Source organism: Clarias gariepinus, chromosome 2 (assembly GCF_024256425.1).
Source record: "Clarias gariepinus isolate MV-2021 ecotype Netherlands chromosome 2, CGAR_prim_01v2, whole genome shotgun sequence".
NCBI classification, from domain to species: domain Eukaryota; kingdom Metazoa; phylum Chordata; class Actinopteri; order Siluriformes; family Clariidae; genus Clarias; species Clarias gariepinus.
In genome coordinates, this window is record NC_071101.1 from 50,740,536 (window position 1) to 50,756,191 (window position 15,656).

Genomic DNA, 15,656 nt, shown 5'->3' on the forward strand with positions numbered 1-15,656 from the left:
TACAGCTAGGAGTAAAATTTTAGATCACACCGTAACTTTAGATGGCCTTTCTGTTCCATCAAATGCAACAGTGAAAGACCTTGGTGTGATTATTGATTCCAGCCTATATTAATAATATTACCAGGATAGCATTCTTTCACCTCAGAAATATTGCCAGGATAAGAAATTTATTGTCGCTAAACGATGCAGAAAAACTAGTTCATGCTTTTATCACCTCTAGGTTGGACTATTGTAATGCCTTACTATCTGGTTGTTCAGCTAGATGCATAAATAAGCTTCAGCTAGTCCAGAATGCAGCAGCGAGAGTCCTCACTAGAACCAGAAGATATGAGCACATCACTCCTATCTTATCTTCACTGGATTGGCTCCCTGTGAAATTTCACATTGATTTTAAAATACTACTCTTGACATATAAAGCATTAAATGGTCTCGCGCCGCAGTACCTGAGCGAACTGCTAGTGTCTTACGAACCGCCATGCCTACTTTGATCAAAGGATGCAGGCTGCTTGTCAGTACCGCGTATTATGAAAAATACAGCTGGGGGCAGAGCTTTTTCCTACAAAGCCCCAAAATTATGGAATAGTCTTCCAAATAGTATTCGGGACTCAGACACAGTTTCAGTGTTTAAGTCCAGGCTAAAAACCTCTTTATTTACCCAAGCATTTTTATAAATAGATTTGCCATAGGTAAAGGAGCACATCTGGGGGACTCATGGACGTAGAGTATTATGGTGAACTGGTATGTTTGGATGCTGTCTTCCTCACTCTCATTGATCACTCAGGTTTGCTGACGGTGAGGTGATTGTTTGCTTTACATCTCAGGAAGCCCTCATGTCTGTGTTTCCTTCTGGCTCTCCCTTTTAGTTATGCTGTCATAGTTAGTCCTGCCGTAGTCTCTGCTTGCACTCTACAGTTAATATACATTCACATTATACATTGTGTGACTGTGACCATACCTAACTGCCATCTCTCCTCTTCCTCTCTTTCCCCCCGTCTTTCTCTTTCCTCTCTCCTCCTGTCTCCCCCTTTCACTCTTTCTCTCTCTCTGTCGAGCTACACATGTCGTTCCTGAGCTGCCAGTGATCCAGACTCCCTCTGCCCTCCGGACCTGTCTGACCCATCCTGGTGCCCCGCTTCTGGCTGAATATCTCGTCACATGGATGCCCCGTGTGTCTCCCTTTGATGCGTCTAGTGTCTGGGGATGATTTTCTCTACCTAGAAAATGGTTCTGGCCTTGACTGGTGTTGGCAACTGTTTCTCTGGGGACTTGTCAGTTCGATAGTTCAGGACTGGAACTTCTTACAAGTCTACCTGGGTCTTCAATAACTACCTGGACTCCATATTAACATCAATTAACATCAGCTATTATGGCTGAACTGCCTCCCACCCTACACACTGTATAAATGTAGATCATTTACTGCTTTCTGTTTCACCCAAATGAGGATGGGTTTCCTGTTGAGTCTGGTTCCTCTCAAGGTTTCTTCCTATTACCACCTCAGGGAGTTTTTCCTTGCCACTGTCTCCCTCGGCTTGCTCACCAGGGACAAACTGACCATTTTGATTCATACAAATTTACATTTCATACAAACTTAAATAATTCTTTTAACTGTGTAAAGCTGCTTTGCGGCAATGAAAATTGCTAAAAGCGCTATACAAATAAAATTGAATTGAATTGAATTGAATTGAATTGTATTGGTGCCAATTTTTAAGAACAAGGGAGATGTGCAAAGCTGTGGCATTTATAGAGGTATAAAGCTAATGAGCCAGACAATGAAGCTGTGGGAAAGAGTAGTGGAAGCTAGGTTAAGGGCAGAGGTGAGCATTTGTGAGCAGCAATATGGTTTTATGCCTAGAAAAAGTACATCAGATGCAGTATTTGCTTTGAGGATGCTGGCGGAGAAGTACAGAGAAGGTAACAGGGAGTTGCATTGTGTCTTTTTAGATTTAGAGAAAGCGTATGACAGGGTGCCAAGAGAGGAGCTGTGGTATTGTATGAGGAAGTCTGGAGTGGCAGAGAAGTATGTTAGAGTGGTGCAGGACATGTATGAGAGCTGTAAGACAGTGGTAAGATGTGCTGTAGGTGTGACAGAAGAGTTTAAGGTGGAGGTGGGTCTGCATCAAGGATCGGCTCTAAGCCCCTTTTTGTTTGCTCTGGTGATGGACAGGATGACAGATGAGGTAAGACAGGAGTCCCCATGGACTATGATGTTTGCAGATGACATTGTGCTCTGTAGCTAGAGCAGGGAACAGGTGGAGGAAAATTTGGAGAGGTGGAGGTATGCTCTGGAAAGCAGAGGAATGAAGGTTAGCCGCAGCAAGACGGAATACATGTGTGTAAATGAGAGGGACCCAGGAGGATCGGTGAGGCTACAGGGAGCAGAGGTAAAGAAGGTGCAGGATTTTAAGTACTTGGGGTCAACGGTCCAGAGCAACGGAGAGTGTGGAAAGGAGGTGAAGAGGCGGGTACAGGCAGGTTGGAATGGGTGGAGAAAAGTGTCAGGTGTGTTGTGCGATAAAAGAGTATCAGCGAGAATGAAAGGAAAGGTGTACAGGACAGTGGTGAGACCAGCGATGCTCTACGGCTTAGAGACAGTGGCGCTGAAGAAAAGACAGGAGGCAGAGTTGGAGGTAGCAGAGCTGAAGATGTTGAGGTTCTCTTTGGGAGTGACAAGGATGGATAGGATTAAGAATGAGTTTATCAGAGGGACAACCCACGTTAGATGTTTTGGAGATAAAGTCAGAGAGGCCAGATTGAGGTGGTTTGGGCATGTTCAGAGGAGAGATTGTGAATATATCGATAGAAGGATGCTGAGGTTGGAACTGCCAGGCAGGAGGTCTAGAGGAAGACCAAAGAGGAGATTTATGGATGCAGTGAGAGAGGACATGAAGTTAGTTGGTGTGAGAGAAGAGGATGCAGAGGATAGGGTTAGATGGAGGCAGATGGTTCGCTGTGGCGACCCCTGAAAGGGAACAGCCGAAAGACAAAGAAGAAGAAGGAAGAGAGCAAGAGAGTAGAAATAACTCCTTTATATATAAAATAATTCTAACAATAAAGCATTACCGTAGCCACCGGGAGCTTTTGTGCTAGCATGTTTGTGCTAAGCTTCATAAGGCCGTTTGTTACCATGATATCTATGTTAACTACATGCTAACCTTAACTATGTGAGTGACATGGAGAAACAAAATTACATATAAGCTAGCCAAAAATTAAAAAAATTAAATAATATCACTGAGTGTGTGGGTGTGACTATTTTCCCTGTGTGGGCATGTCTTGTCTCCAGATAATGACGTGTGTGTGTGTGTGTGTGTGTGTTTGTGGGGTGGGGGTAAAGGCGAGAGGAGAAATATTGCAGTGAGAAGGACCAACAGGTAATTTGGGTGTTAGAGGATCACGATTGGTAAGCAACATAAATTGCTGCCCTTTTAATAGTATCCAGGCTCCTCTAATGCCCACTTAATTAAAGGCTCCCCTCTCTATCATCACATATTACATTCTGCAGACGTGAATTTTCTACTCATGTACAACATTCAAGTTTCTCCATTGTTAAACTCCTAAAACAGGACACATCTGTGTGGACCAGGAACGGGCAATTTAAATCAGGGTTTTGAAGGTTGGGGAAACTGGTGAGGCTGGGTCTTTAGTTGTTTACATGCTGTGTCTTCTCGGGAATGCATTTTTAGAAAGCCCCCAAAAGGCACATACCTGTTATTTTGTCATGGGTTATGGGTGGGATCAAACTTTTTTTTCTAATGGCTTTAGCATGCCGCGTCTTATATGTTACCCAAGGTATTGTGTCTCTTTTAAGCCTCATTAAGAAATAATATGGGCCAGGGGTAGCTCAGTGGTTAAGGCATTGGACTACGGTTCGGAAGATCCCAGGTTCAAACCCCACAACCACCAAGTTGCCACTGTTGGGCCCTTGAGCAAGGCCCTTAACCCTCAACTGCTCAGATGTATAATGAGATAAAAAAAAAAAAAAAAAAAAATGTAAGTCGCCCTGGATAAGAGCGTCTGCCAAATGCCTAAATGTAAATAATTTAAGCTTTAAGGTTGTATTTACTCTTGTGGTCCTTGACCATGATGGAAACTGGAATCCCATCAATGACCATGAACGCATGTAACTGGCATAGGGTTGGATGGCAGCATGTTAAATGTCTAGTTGCACTGGGAGTGGGGTGCCATTGACTTTTACTGACTTTGACTACAGCTTTTCATTCCTCCTGTAGAATAGAGTAAAGTACATAATCCATCACCACTTCCTCTGCCACTTCGAATGGCGTGAGTACCTCTGGCTAGAGCCACAGAGTTTATTCAGCTGAACTCTATGTGGCGAGTGCTAGGGGGGGCACTGGTTCGCGCTCTGCTGCTCCCCTACTGGTAACTACTGTAGCCAATTACGCCATTTTGAGGATTGCACCCAAGGAAATAAACTACCCTAATTATTAAATTAACTAAGGCACCCAGGTACATTCACTGAAGATGCAATAGGCATGGATTTCGTACATAAACGTTTATTTTCTCACAAGTCATACACAAATCATACACAATGTAATAATCCCAGAGTTATGTATAACAATACTAAAAGTAGTTTTAGTTTGGCGACATCAAAGATATGCTAAGAATGACAAACATGATAAAATGTACCATCAGATTAGAGCTGGAGCTTACCAGTGGATGGCAGACTATAAAAGACAAGGAGGGGATGAATATCCAGGCCAGAATCACCCCAATCGACACAGAGGAGTGACCAACACGCACACGAAGAGGGGAAACAAACCCCAACACGTCGCACTGCCACCACCTTTAGCGCACAGCTCTACAAAATTGAGACATATATTTAAAACTAAAGAAAGAGAGAAAGACAGGGAAAGGGACAAAATTTATAATTTAAAAATCAACTCAAAGAATGCATACACCGCCGAAAGATAGCACAGCAGCCCGCCAATAAAGCAGCAGCCATGCAACATAGCAGTGAAGCAAGTATATAGTGTATATTTATCTAGTAAGAGTAAAACAAACAAGATAAAACAAAAATAAATCATGCAGGCAAAAACAGGGTTTATGCGAAGCAGCATTCAGGCAAAGCAGCATTCAGGCAAAGCAAAACAGCAGCGTTCATGCATTTGTCCACAGCACCCCCTTCAACCTACTGTATAGTTCCTCTTCCCGGATGCTGAATGAACAACCCCCAGCAATCCGGTAAAACCAGGAAGTACAGGGAACGAGCCACTTACCGACTCCAGTCAGGCAATGTTGTTAACAACGTAACCCAACCGTCTAGGTAAAAACTGAGACGAAAACAATGTGCACGCTACGCACAGGAGAGTCCACAGAAAAAGGACATATGAAAGCGAAAGTCAGACGCACCATAAAACAACGCGCGCACACTACAAACAGGGCTGGTAGCGAAAAACCCCACTGTTAATGAGTCCGAAGGAAACCTGTGGCAAGAACGGAAGTCAGGTACACAACCAAAAGGAGGCGGGCGCGCTACATAAAAGGCTCTTTTGCTACTTTTATAACAGCCCACAGGCAAGCGGATTGACTAGCATCTGGAATAATCTTCGACACGAACCAGGTCACCCAGAAGTCCTCCAACCAGGAGTATGGCAACATAACCGGTTGTAAATAAGGTGCCGACATAAATATAATCAACATGATGAGACAACTCCTGCTACATCTAGATTTAGTCTAGAGCAGAGAGAGAATCTAAGAGCAAAAGAATAAGAATGCTACTTCACTCATGTCAATGCCAGCCCTCTTGTTTTGTGGAAAAAAACAAACAAACGTGTGTAGAAATGCTTAAATGTTGTTATTTGGCATGGTGTAGGTAAGGTATGGTAAGAATGTAAGCTTTATAATCAGAGTATAGCAACATGTCAAGTAAACTTCTGGGATATTAATCAAGTCAGTTAAATAGCTAATAGCATCCTGTACTGTTCACAGATAAGAGGTGTTTTACACCTGTGACATCATCAAGTTCAAGTACGCTTTATTGTCACTTCAACCATATACAGTTAGTACACAGTGAAACAAAACAATGTTCCTCCAGGACCAAGGTGCTACATGCAACATAAATTTACAACATAAATTGACAGAAAAACTAAACTAGCTAACTAAGAGGCCTAGTTAGCTGGCTAGCGGAAACAAGACAGATTGATCTGACAACATAAATAAACAACATAAATTAACAAAAACTAACTAGCTAACCCAGAGAGGAAGACTATCTACGCGACAAACACAACATAACATAACATAATACTCTGTGGTGTTAAGGTAATGAGTTAAGGTAGTGGAAAACCAGTAAACGTTCCTTAATGTAGCAGCAAGAATTAAGAAGCTAGTGCAAAAAGTAATCTAGTAATGATATTGTGCAAAAGAGCAAGGTTGGTGTGTACAATAGTTTGGTGGTGTAGGTCAGTGTGTTGCGCTTGTGTTGATTAGTCAGTTCAGTCTCAATGTTTTGAGGTAGTTGAGTTAAGCTGAGTGATAATGTTTGTATGTGTGTGTGTGTGTGTGTGTGTGTGTGTGTGTGTGTGTGTGTGAGTGAGTTTATCAGTCCAGTCCCTTTTTGTTGAAAAGACGGATGGCTTGTGGAAAAAAGCTGTTGCACAGTCTGGATGTGTGTGCCCGTATGCTTCGGTACCTTTACCCAGATGGCAGGAGTGTGAAGTGTGTGTGAGAGGGGTGTGTCCGATCAGCCACAATGCTGGTGGCTTTGTGGATGCAGCGTGTGGTATAGATGTCCTCAATAGAGGGAAGAGAGACCCGATGATATTCACTGCTGTCCTCACTATCCGCTGTAGGGTCTTGTGGTCCGATATGGAGCAATTTCCAAACCAGACAGTGATGCAGCCGGGCTCAGGATGCTCACGATAGTTCCTCTATAGCAGGTGGTCAGGATCGGTAGTGGAAGGTGCTTCCTCAGTCTGAGTATCCAAGGTGGGGGAGGGGCTATACCCGATATGCGCCGGAATGTTTGTGTAAACAAGATCCAGTGTGTTTTCTCCTCTCGTTGCAAAGTCCACATATTAGTCTAGGAAGCACTGACTTGAGATTTGCATGGTTGAAATCTCCAGCAACAATAAACAGTCCATCCGGGGGTGTATTTTGCAGTTCACTGATCTTTGGAATGTACACTCTGATAATGAAAACAGTGGTGAATTTCAGTGGTAAATAAAAAAGTTGGCATCTTACAGTCACAAACTCGCCCAGCGGTGAGCAATAACTAGAAACTAGCACAGAGTTCTTGCACCGTTTCATGTTGATGTAAACACACAAGCTGCCACCGCAATTCTTACCGCACAGAGCTGCATTTCCGTCGGTGCGAAACGAGACTAGCCCATCTAGCTAAATAGCGGCCAGTACTCTGTCACTGCGCCATGTCTCAGTGAAAACAAAGACACAGCAGTCTCTAACCTCTGGCTGTGTAGCCTGCTGGAGTCGGATGTAGTCCAGTTTATTGTCCTCGCGCTTCCACTTCCTCACGCATCGCTTCCAATGTCCCCTTCCAGAGCCGCCGGCATCAGACAACGGCGAGGCTTCGAGGCAGCAAGCCGAGTAAACAACATAAAACCATTTTGGCTTTGGAGTGGCTGCTGCGTGCTACTGCTGCGCCGCCATCTTGGATACCGTCATTAAGGTGGTGGTGGGCCATTAATGGTCTGGGGAGGCATATCCATTGAGGGACACACAGACCTCTACAGACAAAGGCACCCTTACTGCTATTATTATAAGCATGAAATCCTTAGATGCATTGACAGCCCTTACATTGGTGCAATGGGTACTGGGTTTCTCCTGGTGCATGTCAATGCCTAGTCTATGCAGGCGGTTCCTGGAGGTTGGCGGAATTAAAACCATTGACTTATGCCCCTGCTAACTGGACCTAAATCCACTAGAACAACTCTTGTACATTGTGATTCTCTCCATTCATCAGGAGATCAGTGATGCCTTGGTATGGATCTGGGAGGAGAGATCAAGGACATTTTTTGTTGTCTAATTTGGAGCATGCCTTGAATTTGCAGATACAAGCTCATGGGGCCGTACAAACTACTGAGTACTGTACCACTTTGGAAATTTCAGCAAAATGGACTTATCTGCCACATAAATTTTTAATGGTTTTTAAGGTTGTTTCATTCATTTCAAATAAAACAGCATTTACTGATGATCTGACAGACTTTATTTTACTCTTATGGCTTGAATTTACATCAAACCAACTTGCAACTGGACTTTAAACCAATGTAAGAGCGAAAAAAAAAAAAAAAAAAAACATGTAGGACTGGATTAGAGAAACTTAACACACACAGAAAAATTAAATAAAAAAAACTTACAAACCATGATCCACTTTTAAAGGGAGCTAAGGACCAAAAAAAAAAAAAAAAAGTCACGGGTTACTTTGCTGTAACCCTGTTCCCTGAAAAAGCGGGAACGAGAGGCTGCTATGAAAACGTCTTTTTGTTCCACCGATTGTGAAGCACATGTGTCAGAATCAGCCAGTCGTCTATGTAATTCAGGATATGGATGGCCTGAAATTATAGAGCCAGGACTTCATCCATGCATTTTATATATGGGCTAGGCCAAATGAAAGGACCCGATACTGGTAGGCTTCGCCCCCGAAAGCGAACCTCAGGAACTTCCTGTGTGGTGGCATTATTTCTATATGAAAATATGCTTCCTTAAGTCGATTGTCACAAACCAATCCTCTGGTTGGATTTGAGAAACAATCATTTAGGCTGTCAACATTTTAATATTCAGCCCACAAAGATGTGAAATTGGATGCAACCCTTCGTCTATCTTGGAAATCAAGAAATACTGACTGTAATAGGGGAAACATGCTCTATGGCCCCTTTTTCCAGCAAAGTCTGTAATTGCTGAGTCAGTAATGCACTCGTTCTGGTTTCATGGAAGTGAAGACCACGCCAATGAAATGCGGAGGATGATGTGCAAAATGAATCCTGTAGCCTTTCTCTACAGTCCTTTGTACCTAAAGAGATATATCTGGCAGTAGGTTCCCCATTGCCAGCTTCTCTAAAAGGGGCACAAGTTTTGACACTTCGACTAAATGGGGGGTGTTAGATGTACATTTAACTGGAGACCGCTGCTCACCGAAAAACACCAGTAGTGTACGAGGGGGTGCTCGGCTCGCCACACTCTCCTTTTGCGCTTCATGCCTGGAGAGAACCGAACCTGGTTGGGACTGGGTGGCCATTGGTCTCGACCCCTGAGCACAGCGGGGAAGAAGCCTCACAAAGGCCTGCTCATAGAGCTTTGCCTCCCGAAACCTAGTGGCGGCAGTGTTTTTACAGTGTTGCCAAAAAGGCCGGAAGGTGACATGGGGGCATCAAGGAGGAAAGCGTGATCTCCTCTGTGGAGGAGATCACAATGCAGAAAGATGGCAGAGTTAAAAAGGAGACGCATGCTCTTCTCCAAAACACTCAAAACAGAAAGTGTGGAGAGATATCAGTGAGATATCTTTTACACAGACACACGCATCTCCTGTTTAACTTTTCCATCTTTCTGGTGAGTAATAAGACACTTTCTATTTTCGCTTTCTTTTTGCTTTGAAAAGTGCTTGCACACACGCAATGCGGTCCTTAAAGACAAAAAAACCTGAGGATGTTTCCGGTTCAGTCCTATTTATAACACCTAATCAGATTATGTCACCTGACCGAGGTTAAATAAGCCAAGGTTTTGGCGTGTTTGACACACACATGCTTCACAACCAGTGGAACAAAGAGACGTTCGCATAGAGTTTTCACTCAGCATCGAGTGAAGCTTTTGAAAGGGAACACTTTTGTCTCCACTTTGTCTCAGTGTGGTTCAACTTGGAACTCCCCCATTATTTTTGGCCAGGCTCTTTCTTATTGCTGAATCATGACCACTAACCCTTTATGGGGCAAGTGAGGCCTGCACATATTTAAATGTTTTTTTGAGTTCTTTATAAGCTCCTGAATGAGACATCATTGTGTCCTTGGAATAATTTTTAATAGGCTGGCCAAAAGTCTTGCTAACATTTTCCAATCTAATGCATGTCAATTACTTTGTTTTTGATATGTTCTTAAATTCTTTTAGGTTGTGTTGATTTTTTTAGATTTTTTTTAGCATTCTTCACTTAGTCAGACAGGTTCTATTCATGTGTTTTCTTGATTTAATGGGTATGGAAGTAATCAGGCCTAGATGTGGTAAGTAAATTTTAACTTGGCCTTCCAAAACTCACAGTTCATTCATGATTTAGTAAGGGGGCAATTACATTTTCACATGAGGCCATGTAGGTTTAGACATCTTTTTTCCCTGAATAAATAAAATCATTTTAAAAAAAGGTAATCTTATATTTTTGTGTAATGTTCAAATTTGTTCAATTATCTCAAACCTTTAAGAAAAAAAAAATCAAGAAAAATATTTCTTCGGAGCAATCTGTGAAGTGTAAAGAAAAGATATCCCATAAGTCAAATCAGTCCAGGAAAAAAAAGGACATGAGATGGGGGAAACATTCTGATAGAATTTAGTTTAGACTCTTTTTTTCCAACAGGGCACTACATTATATGGCATCATGCTGCCACTCAAATTAAGGAGGTGTGATCAATTTTTTAAAATATAAAAGCTCCAGAGCTGCTTGAGCCATATGTCATTTAATTATGACTTTTTATATTTACTGTTTTTTTTTGTAGACATTAATAGCATGGTGCATTTATGAACCTGTCAGAGTTTAATCAGTCTGATCGCTGTAAGAATTTCTCCTGTCCACTGAGATCTGTATCTCCTGCAGTTTATATCTTACTATACGTGTGTTCAGCTGCTGTGATTCTGCTAACAGTGTGTGGAAATCTGTTCATCATCATTTCTGTTTTTCATTTCAAGCAGCTTCACACACCAACAAACATGCTTGTGCTCTCTTTGGCTATGTCAGATTTCTTTGTTGGCATTTCTGCAATGCCACTAATGTTAATCTGGACTATTGAGTCATGCTGGATTTTTGGTAGAGTTTTCTGTGGCACCTACTGGCTGATTAGCTGTCTTCTAGTAATATCTACCTACACGATTGCTCAGATTGCTGTGGATCGGTATATAGCGCTCTCAAACCCCTTTCTCTACATGAACATTGTCTCTGTGAGAATCACTTGTACTGTTATTTTTGTTAACTGGTGTGCAGTGCTGGTCTATACCATAGCAATCTTATATTTTAATGGAAACTTTAAAAAGTCCGTAATGTGTCCTGGAGAGTGTTTTGTTTATGTAAATGAGGTTTGGTCTGTAATTGATATTGTAGCTTCCTTTATTTTTCCACTTTCTGTCATAATCATATTGTATATTCGAGTTTTTGTAATTGCTAAGAAACATGCCACTGCTATCAGAGAGCTTAATAATCACACACGGCCTAAAACACAGAAAATCACCTCACACTCAATGAAATCTGAGAGAAAAGCAGCTAAAGTCCTCGGCATTTTAGTGTCTATATTTCTTGTATGTTTACTTCCATATTTTATTTACAGTTTATTAGGCAATGTTATTGAAATACAGACAACAACATTTCAGGAAGTCTCAATCTTGTTTTTTCTTAATTCCACTATTAATCCATTTATTTATGCTCTGTTTTACCCATGGTTTAGGAAGTGTATTACAATAATCATAACTCTGCAAATATTTCAAATAGACTCTGCATTAATTAATGTTCTTTCATAATTGTTTTGTACAAATACACTTATTATTATTGTGTGCCTAATTAATGAGGTTATACTGAATTAAATATTAGATTGTGGAAATTTTATTGGCTACAGAAACATAAAATACAGGTTTAATAATTAAAATGTATTATAGTAACATATGCAAAGGAAACATCAACAATACTTTATATTACCATGCAGTGAGGCAATGACTTTCACTTAACAAAAAATTAAATATTACAAATTCTTTAAATATTATATTAACATTAATGTTAAAATTGCAGTTTGTCTGTAAAGATGTCATGCACTGCAAAAGAAAAGCTACAGTATTTTTTCACGCTGATAAATATTTTGCTGTACTTGAACAACATTCAAATGCATAGTTATATTTCATTGGTGCACAGATATTCACATTTAATATGACAGATTGCAGGGCAGATGTTTTAGATATTTTTTGGTTTTAGTTAGTTATACACCACCTTTCTTAACCCTGAGGCTTCTTTACATCAGTATAGTAAAAAATGGCAAGTAAAACACTTATGCACACTTCTGTATACACAAGGTTTCCTTACATCAGCATAATAACAATTATCAAGTAAAATATAGCAAACAGAAGGATCACAAGGATTCCAAAGTGGGGCCTTTATAATCTATACTCTTTGTTTTATTTAGGGTTTAGGGAATGCATTATATTAATTATAAAATTTTGTTGAAACTATGCACTAATTACTAAATTACTAAAAACTTCTTAAAAAAGACCAACAACCAACAAATAAAACATACTGTACATTCCTCTTTTGCAGGACTTCCTGAATGTGCATATAAATATGCTTTTAGATTACAGTAGGTAGACAACCAGAATGCCTATCACCATCGTGCTCACCACCGTAGAAAAAATGACAGCGGCCAAAATGAATTAGTTGCATTTCAAAGGCATTCGTGTAAAATGGCCGCTATGCAGCGCAAAGTGACATTTTCACTCTCCACAGTAAAATATAATTAAGTCATAAAAAAGTCATAACAATGTGTTTCGAAGAAATACTACAGTGTTGGTAATTTCCACATCTGCTTTATACAAAAAAACATGAAAAATCTGAACTAGAGCTACAGTATTGATATTTACTATACAATAATGAGTCAAAAAAACATTGGATAAATGTTGTTTGGACAGATAATCAAGTTCACTAGCTGATGATTGTATTTGAACAAAAAATAAACTGGTATATAGTTCATATAACAGCCTATATATAATATAGCCAATCTCTGTTTGTATCTGTTTATTATTTTAAAAATACATTAAAGGACATCAAACTTTAAATATAGAAATACCTGGAAAATAGACTTTCAAAATAAAACAACATAACTTAAAAAGATTCTTAAAAATGCTGTTGTTACTATAAACACATTGTTGGGTTGTTTATGCTGGGTCAAAATTCTGGGTTATTTGGGGTACTTTAAACACATTGTTGTGTCGCTCATGTAGTAGTGAGTCATTTACAAATGAACACCTGGTTGGTTTATTTTGACCCAACAACTGGTTTATTCTTTATTCTCTGGTTTCTCCAAACGGCAGCCTGCAAAATGGAGACTGACTCTGGTCATTTTATTAATTCATTGATAAATTTGTGATTTCTTTGGTTTCTGCTGTTGTGATGAAGGTCATCATGATATTGTAGCGTTTTTCACCGCTAAGCAGGCTCTTGGAGAGACGGGTGAGCTTCCTTGCTGCCCAATGCAAATGGCTGGGAGTAGTTTATTGTCCAACAGCACGTAATAACAATAATAGCACATTCAATCACTTTATAAACACACATCTAACACACACACACACCCCTGGCCGAAACCACTAACCCAAACACCTTTTCCCAACAGGGTGAACACAAAACAATCCCTCCCGCAAAGCATGATGGTAGCCAATCAAAACCCCGCCCACGCCACACTGCCCCCACCCGAGCTGTGACCGTCCCCGGTCACCATGGCGAACTCAGTCTAGGAGGCCGGTGGTCGGCGCTGGCGTTGTGAACGCCGGAGTCTCTTTGTGGAGGAAGGAGGGGTGCAACCGTCCTCCTAAGGCGGCCCGGCCTCCACAGAGTTCGATGTCTCGCTGGCGTTGGGCTGATAGGAAGCACGACCGGTGGAGCACGACCACTCGCGACCGCCCTGTTAACCGCACCCGGTAGACTACCTCGGAGAGCTGGGCCTGTACCGTGCAGGGCCCCACCCAGTGAGACTTAAGCTTAGGCAAAAGCCCCCTTTTCCTTCCGGGGGAATACACCCAAACCTGCTCCCCAGTAGCAAAGTCTCGTCCCCGGCTGTGGGTGTCATACACGCGGCGCTGCTTAACACCAGTGTCCGCCAAGTGTCTACGCGCTAACTCGTGGACACGGAACAGTTTGTCTTTCAGCGAACAAAAATAATCCAACCCCGGCTTCGTAGGTAAATCCACTTGTGGAGGGGGACCGAACACAAGGTCCACGGGCGTGCGCAATTCGCGACCTAACATTAACGCCGCTGGCGTCAGCTGTGAGGACTCCTGCATTGCTGTGCGATAGGCCCACAGCACGAGGGGCAAATGTTCGTCCTAATCCTTCTGCCGGGCGCTGGTAAGCACGGCGAGCTGGGTGGTGAGTGTCCGGTTGAAACGCTCCACGAGGCTGTCACTCTGCGGGTGGAGGGGCGTGGTTCGGGTCTTTTTTTACCCCGAGGCGCTCGCACACCGCCGCGAACACCTCCGCCTCGAAGTTACGCCCCTGATCGCTGTGCAAAAAGTCCGTGGCACCAGCAGCTGAAAATACTCGCCAGCGCCGCATGGCCGTTCCCAGTGGCGATAGAGTAGGCCCCCCCGCAACGATAGTCTGTCGAACTGTGAATGGAGCGCTTTTACCTCTAGGCCCAGCTGGGCGACCGCGGTATACTCCGGTCTCCGGCCCGCTTTAACTCAACCTAGTACCTGCTGCAGCGCCGGATCCTTCTCCTGCTCGGCGATTACCTGTTCACAGTCCAGCTGTGGCACAGGCGCAACGACTATAGGCGATGGTTTAGGCAACGCAGTAACTCGGCTGCACGCCGGCTCGGTTGGTTACCGACGGGGGCTCCGGGGAACCTCGCAGGAAGACTGTTCTGACTCACGGGGTTCGGAGAGTGCTCGACGTCGCAATCACCCGCGCGCGCTTCCACCCTCTCGCAGTACCGACAACGCTCGTTGCTGCACGGCCGGCGGGATAAAGCATCGGCGTTAGCATGCAGTTTCCCCGCTCGGTGCTGAACGATAAAATCGTAATCTTGCAACCGCTCGAGCCAGCGCGCTAACTGCCCTTCAGGCTCTTTAAAGCTAAGCAGCCACACTAACGAAGCGTGATCGGTCCGCAGCAAGAATGACTGCTCATATAAATACGGCCCAAAATGTTTAAGAGCCGCGACGACCGCTAGCAGCTCGCGCCGCATGATGCAGTAGTTTCTCTCCGGTCCAGACAACGCGCGGCTGAAGTAGGCGATAGCACGCTCTTTGCCCTCGGAAACCTGAGACAGGACGGCCCCCAGCCCTACATCGCTTGCGTCCGTGTCGAGGATAAACGTACGAGACGCGTCAGGATATTCGAGAACGGGCGATGTGACCAGAGCTTCCCGTAACTGGGTGAACACTCGTGCGTGCACCCAGTCCCAGCGAAACAGCTAACGGATAAGAATCTTTGCGCGTTACTTCGTTTAACCGCCGGTAGTCCACACAAAACAGCCACGATTCATCCTTCTTACGCACAACCGGCGAAGACCACAGTCCAGACGCTGGCTCTATGACAATCGAGTCGGCCATCTCACGCAGCTTCTGCTCGGCGATAGCCCGTTTAGCTAATGGGAGGCGTCTCGGATGTAGCCGCACAGGAGCTGCGTTACCCGTATCGATTGTGTGCTGCACTAAGTTGGTATGAGTGCACTCGCGCTCGTCTACCGCGAAAATATCTGCGAACCCGTGCAAAAGGGACTTCACGGCGTCGGTCT

At 43.1% G+C, this 15,656-nt stretch overlaps 1 protein-coding gene across 1 annotated transcript; it reads left to right on the top strand.

Annotated features, from left to right (window-relative positions):
* Positions 1-10,689: 10,689 nt before the first annotated feature.
* Positions 10,690-11,679, top strand: LOC128518014 (trace amine-associated receptor 13c-like). The gene has a single exon (XM_053491133.1). The coding sequence runs from the start codon at positions 10,690-10,692 to the stop codon at positions 11,677-11,679; it is 990 nt and encodes a 329-aa protein (XP_053347108.1).
* The last annotated feature ends 3,977 nt before the right edge of the window (positions 11,680-15,656 follow it).

What these genes read in the sequence shown, in the direction of transcription:
- LOC128518014 (XM_053491133.1), top strand. Translation starts at nt 10,690, where the DNA reads ATGAACCTGTCAGAGTTTAATCAGTCTGATCGCTGTAAGAATTTCTCC.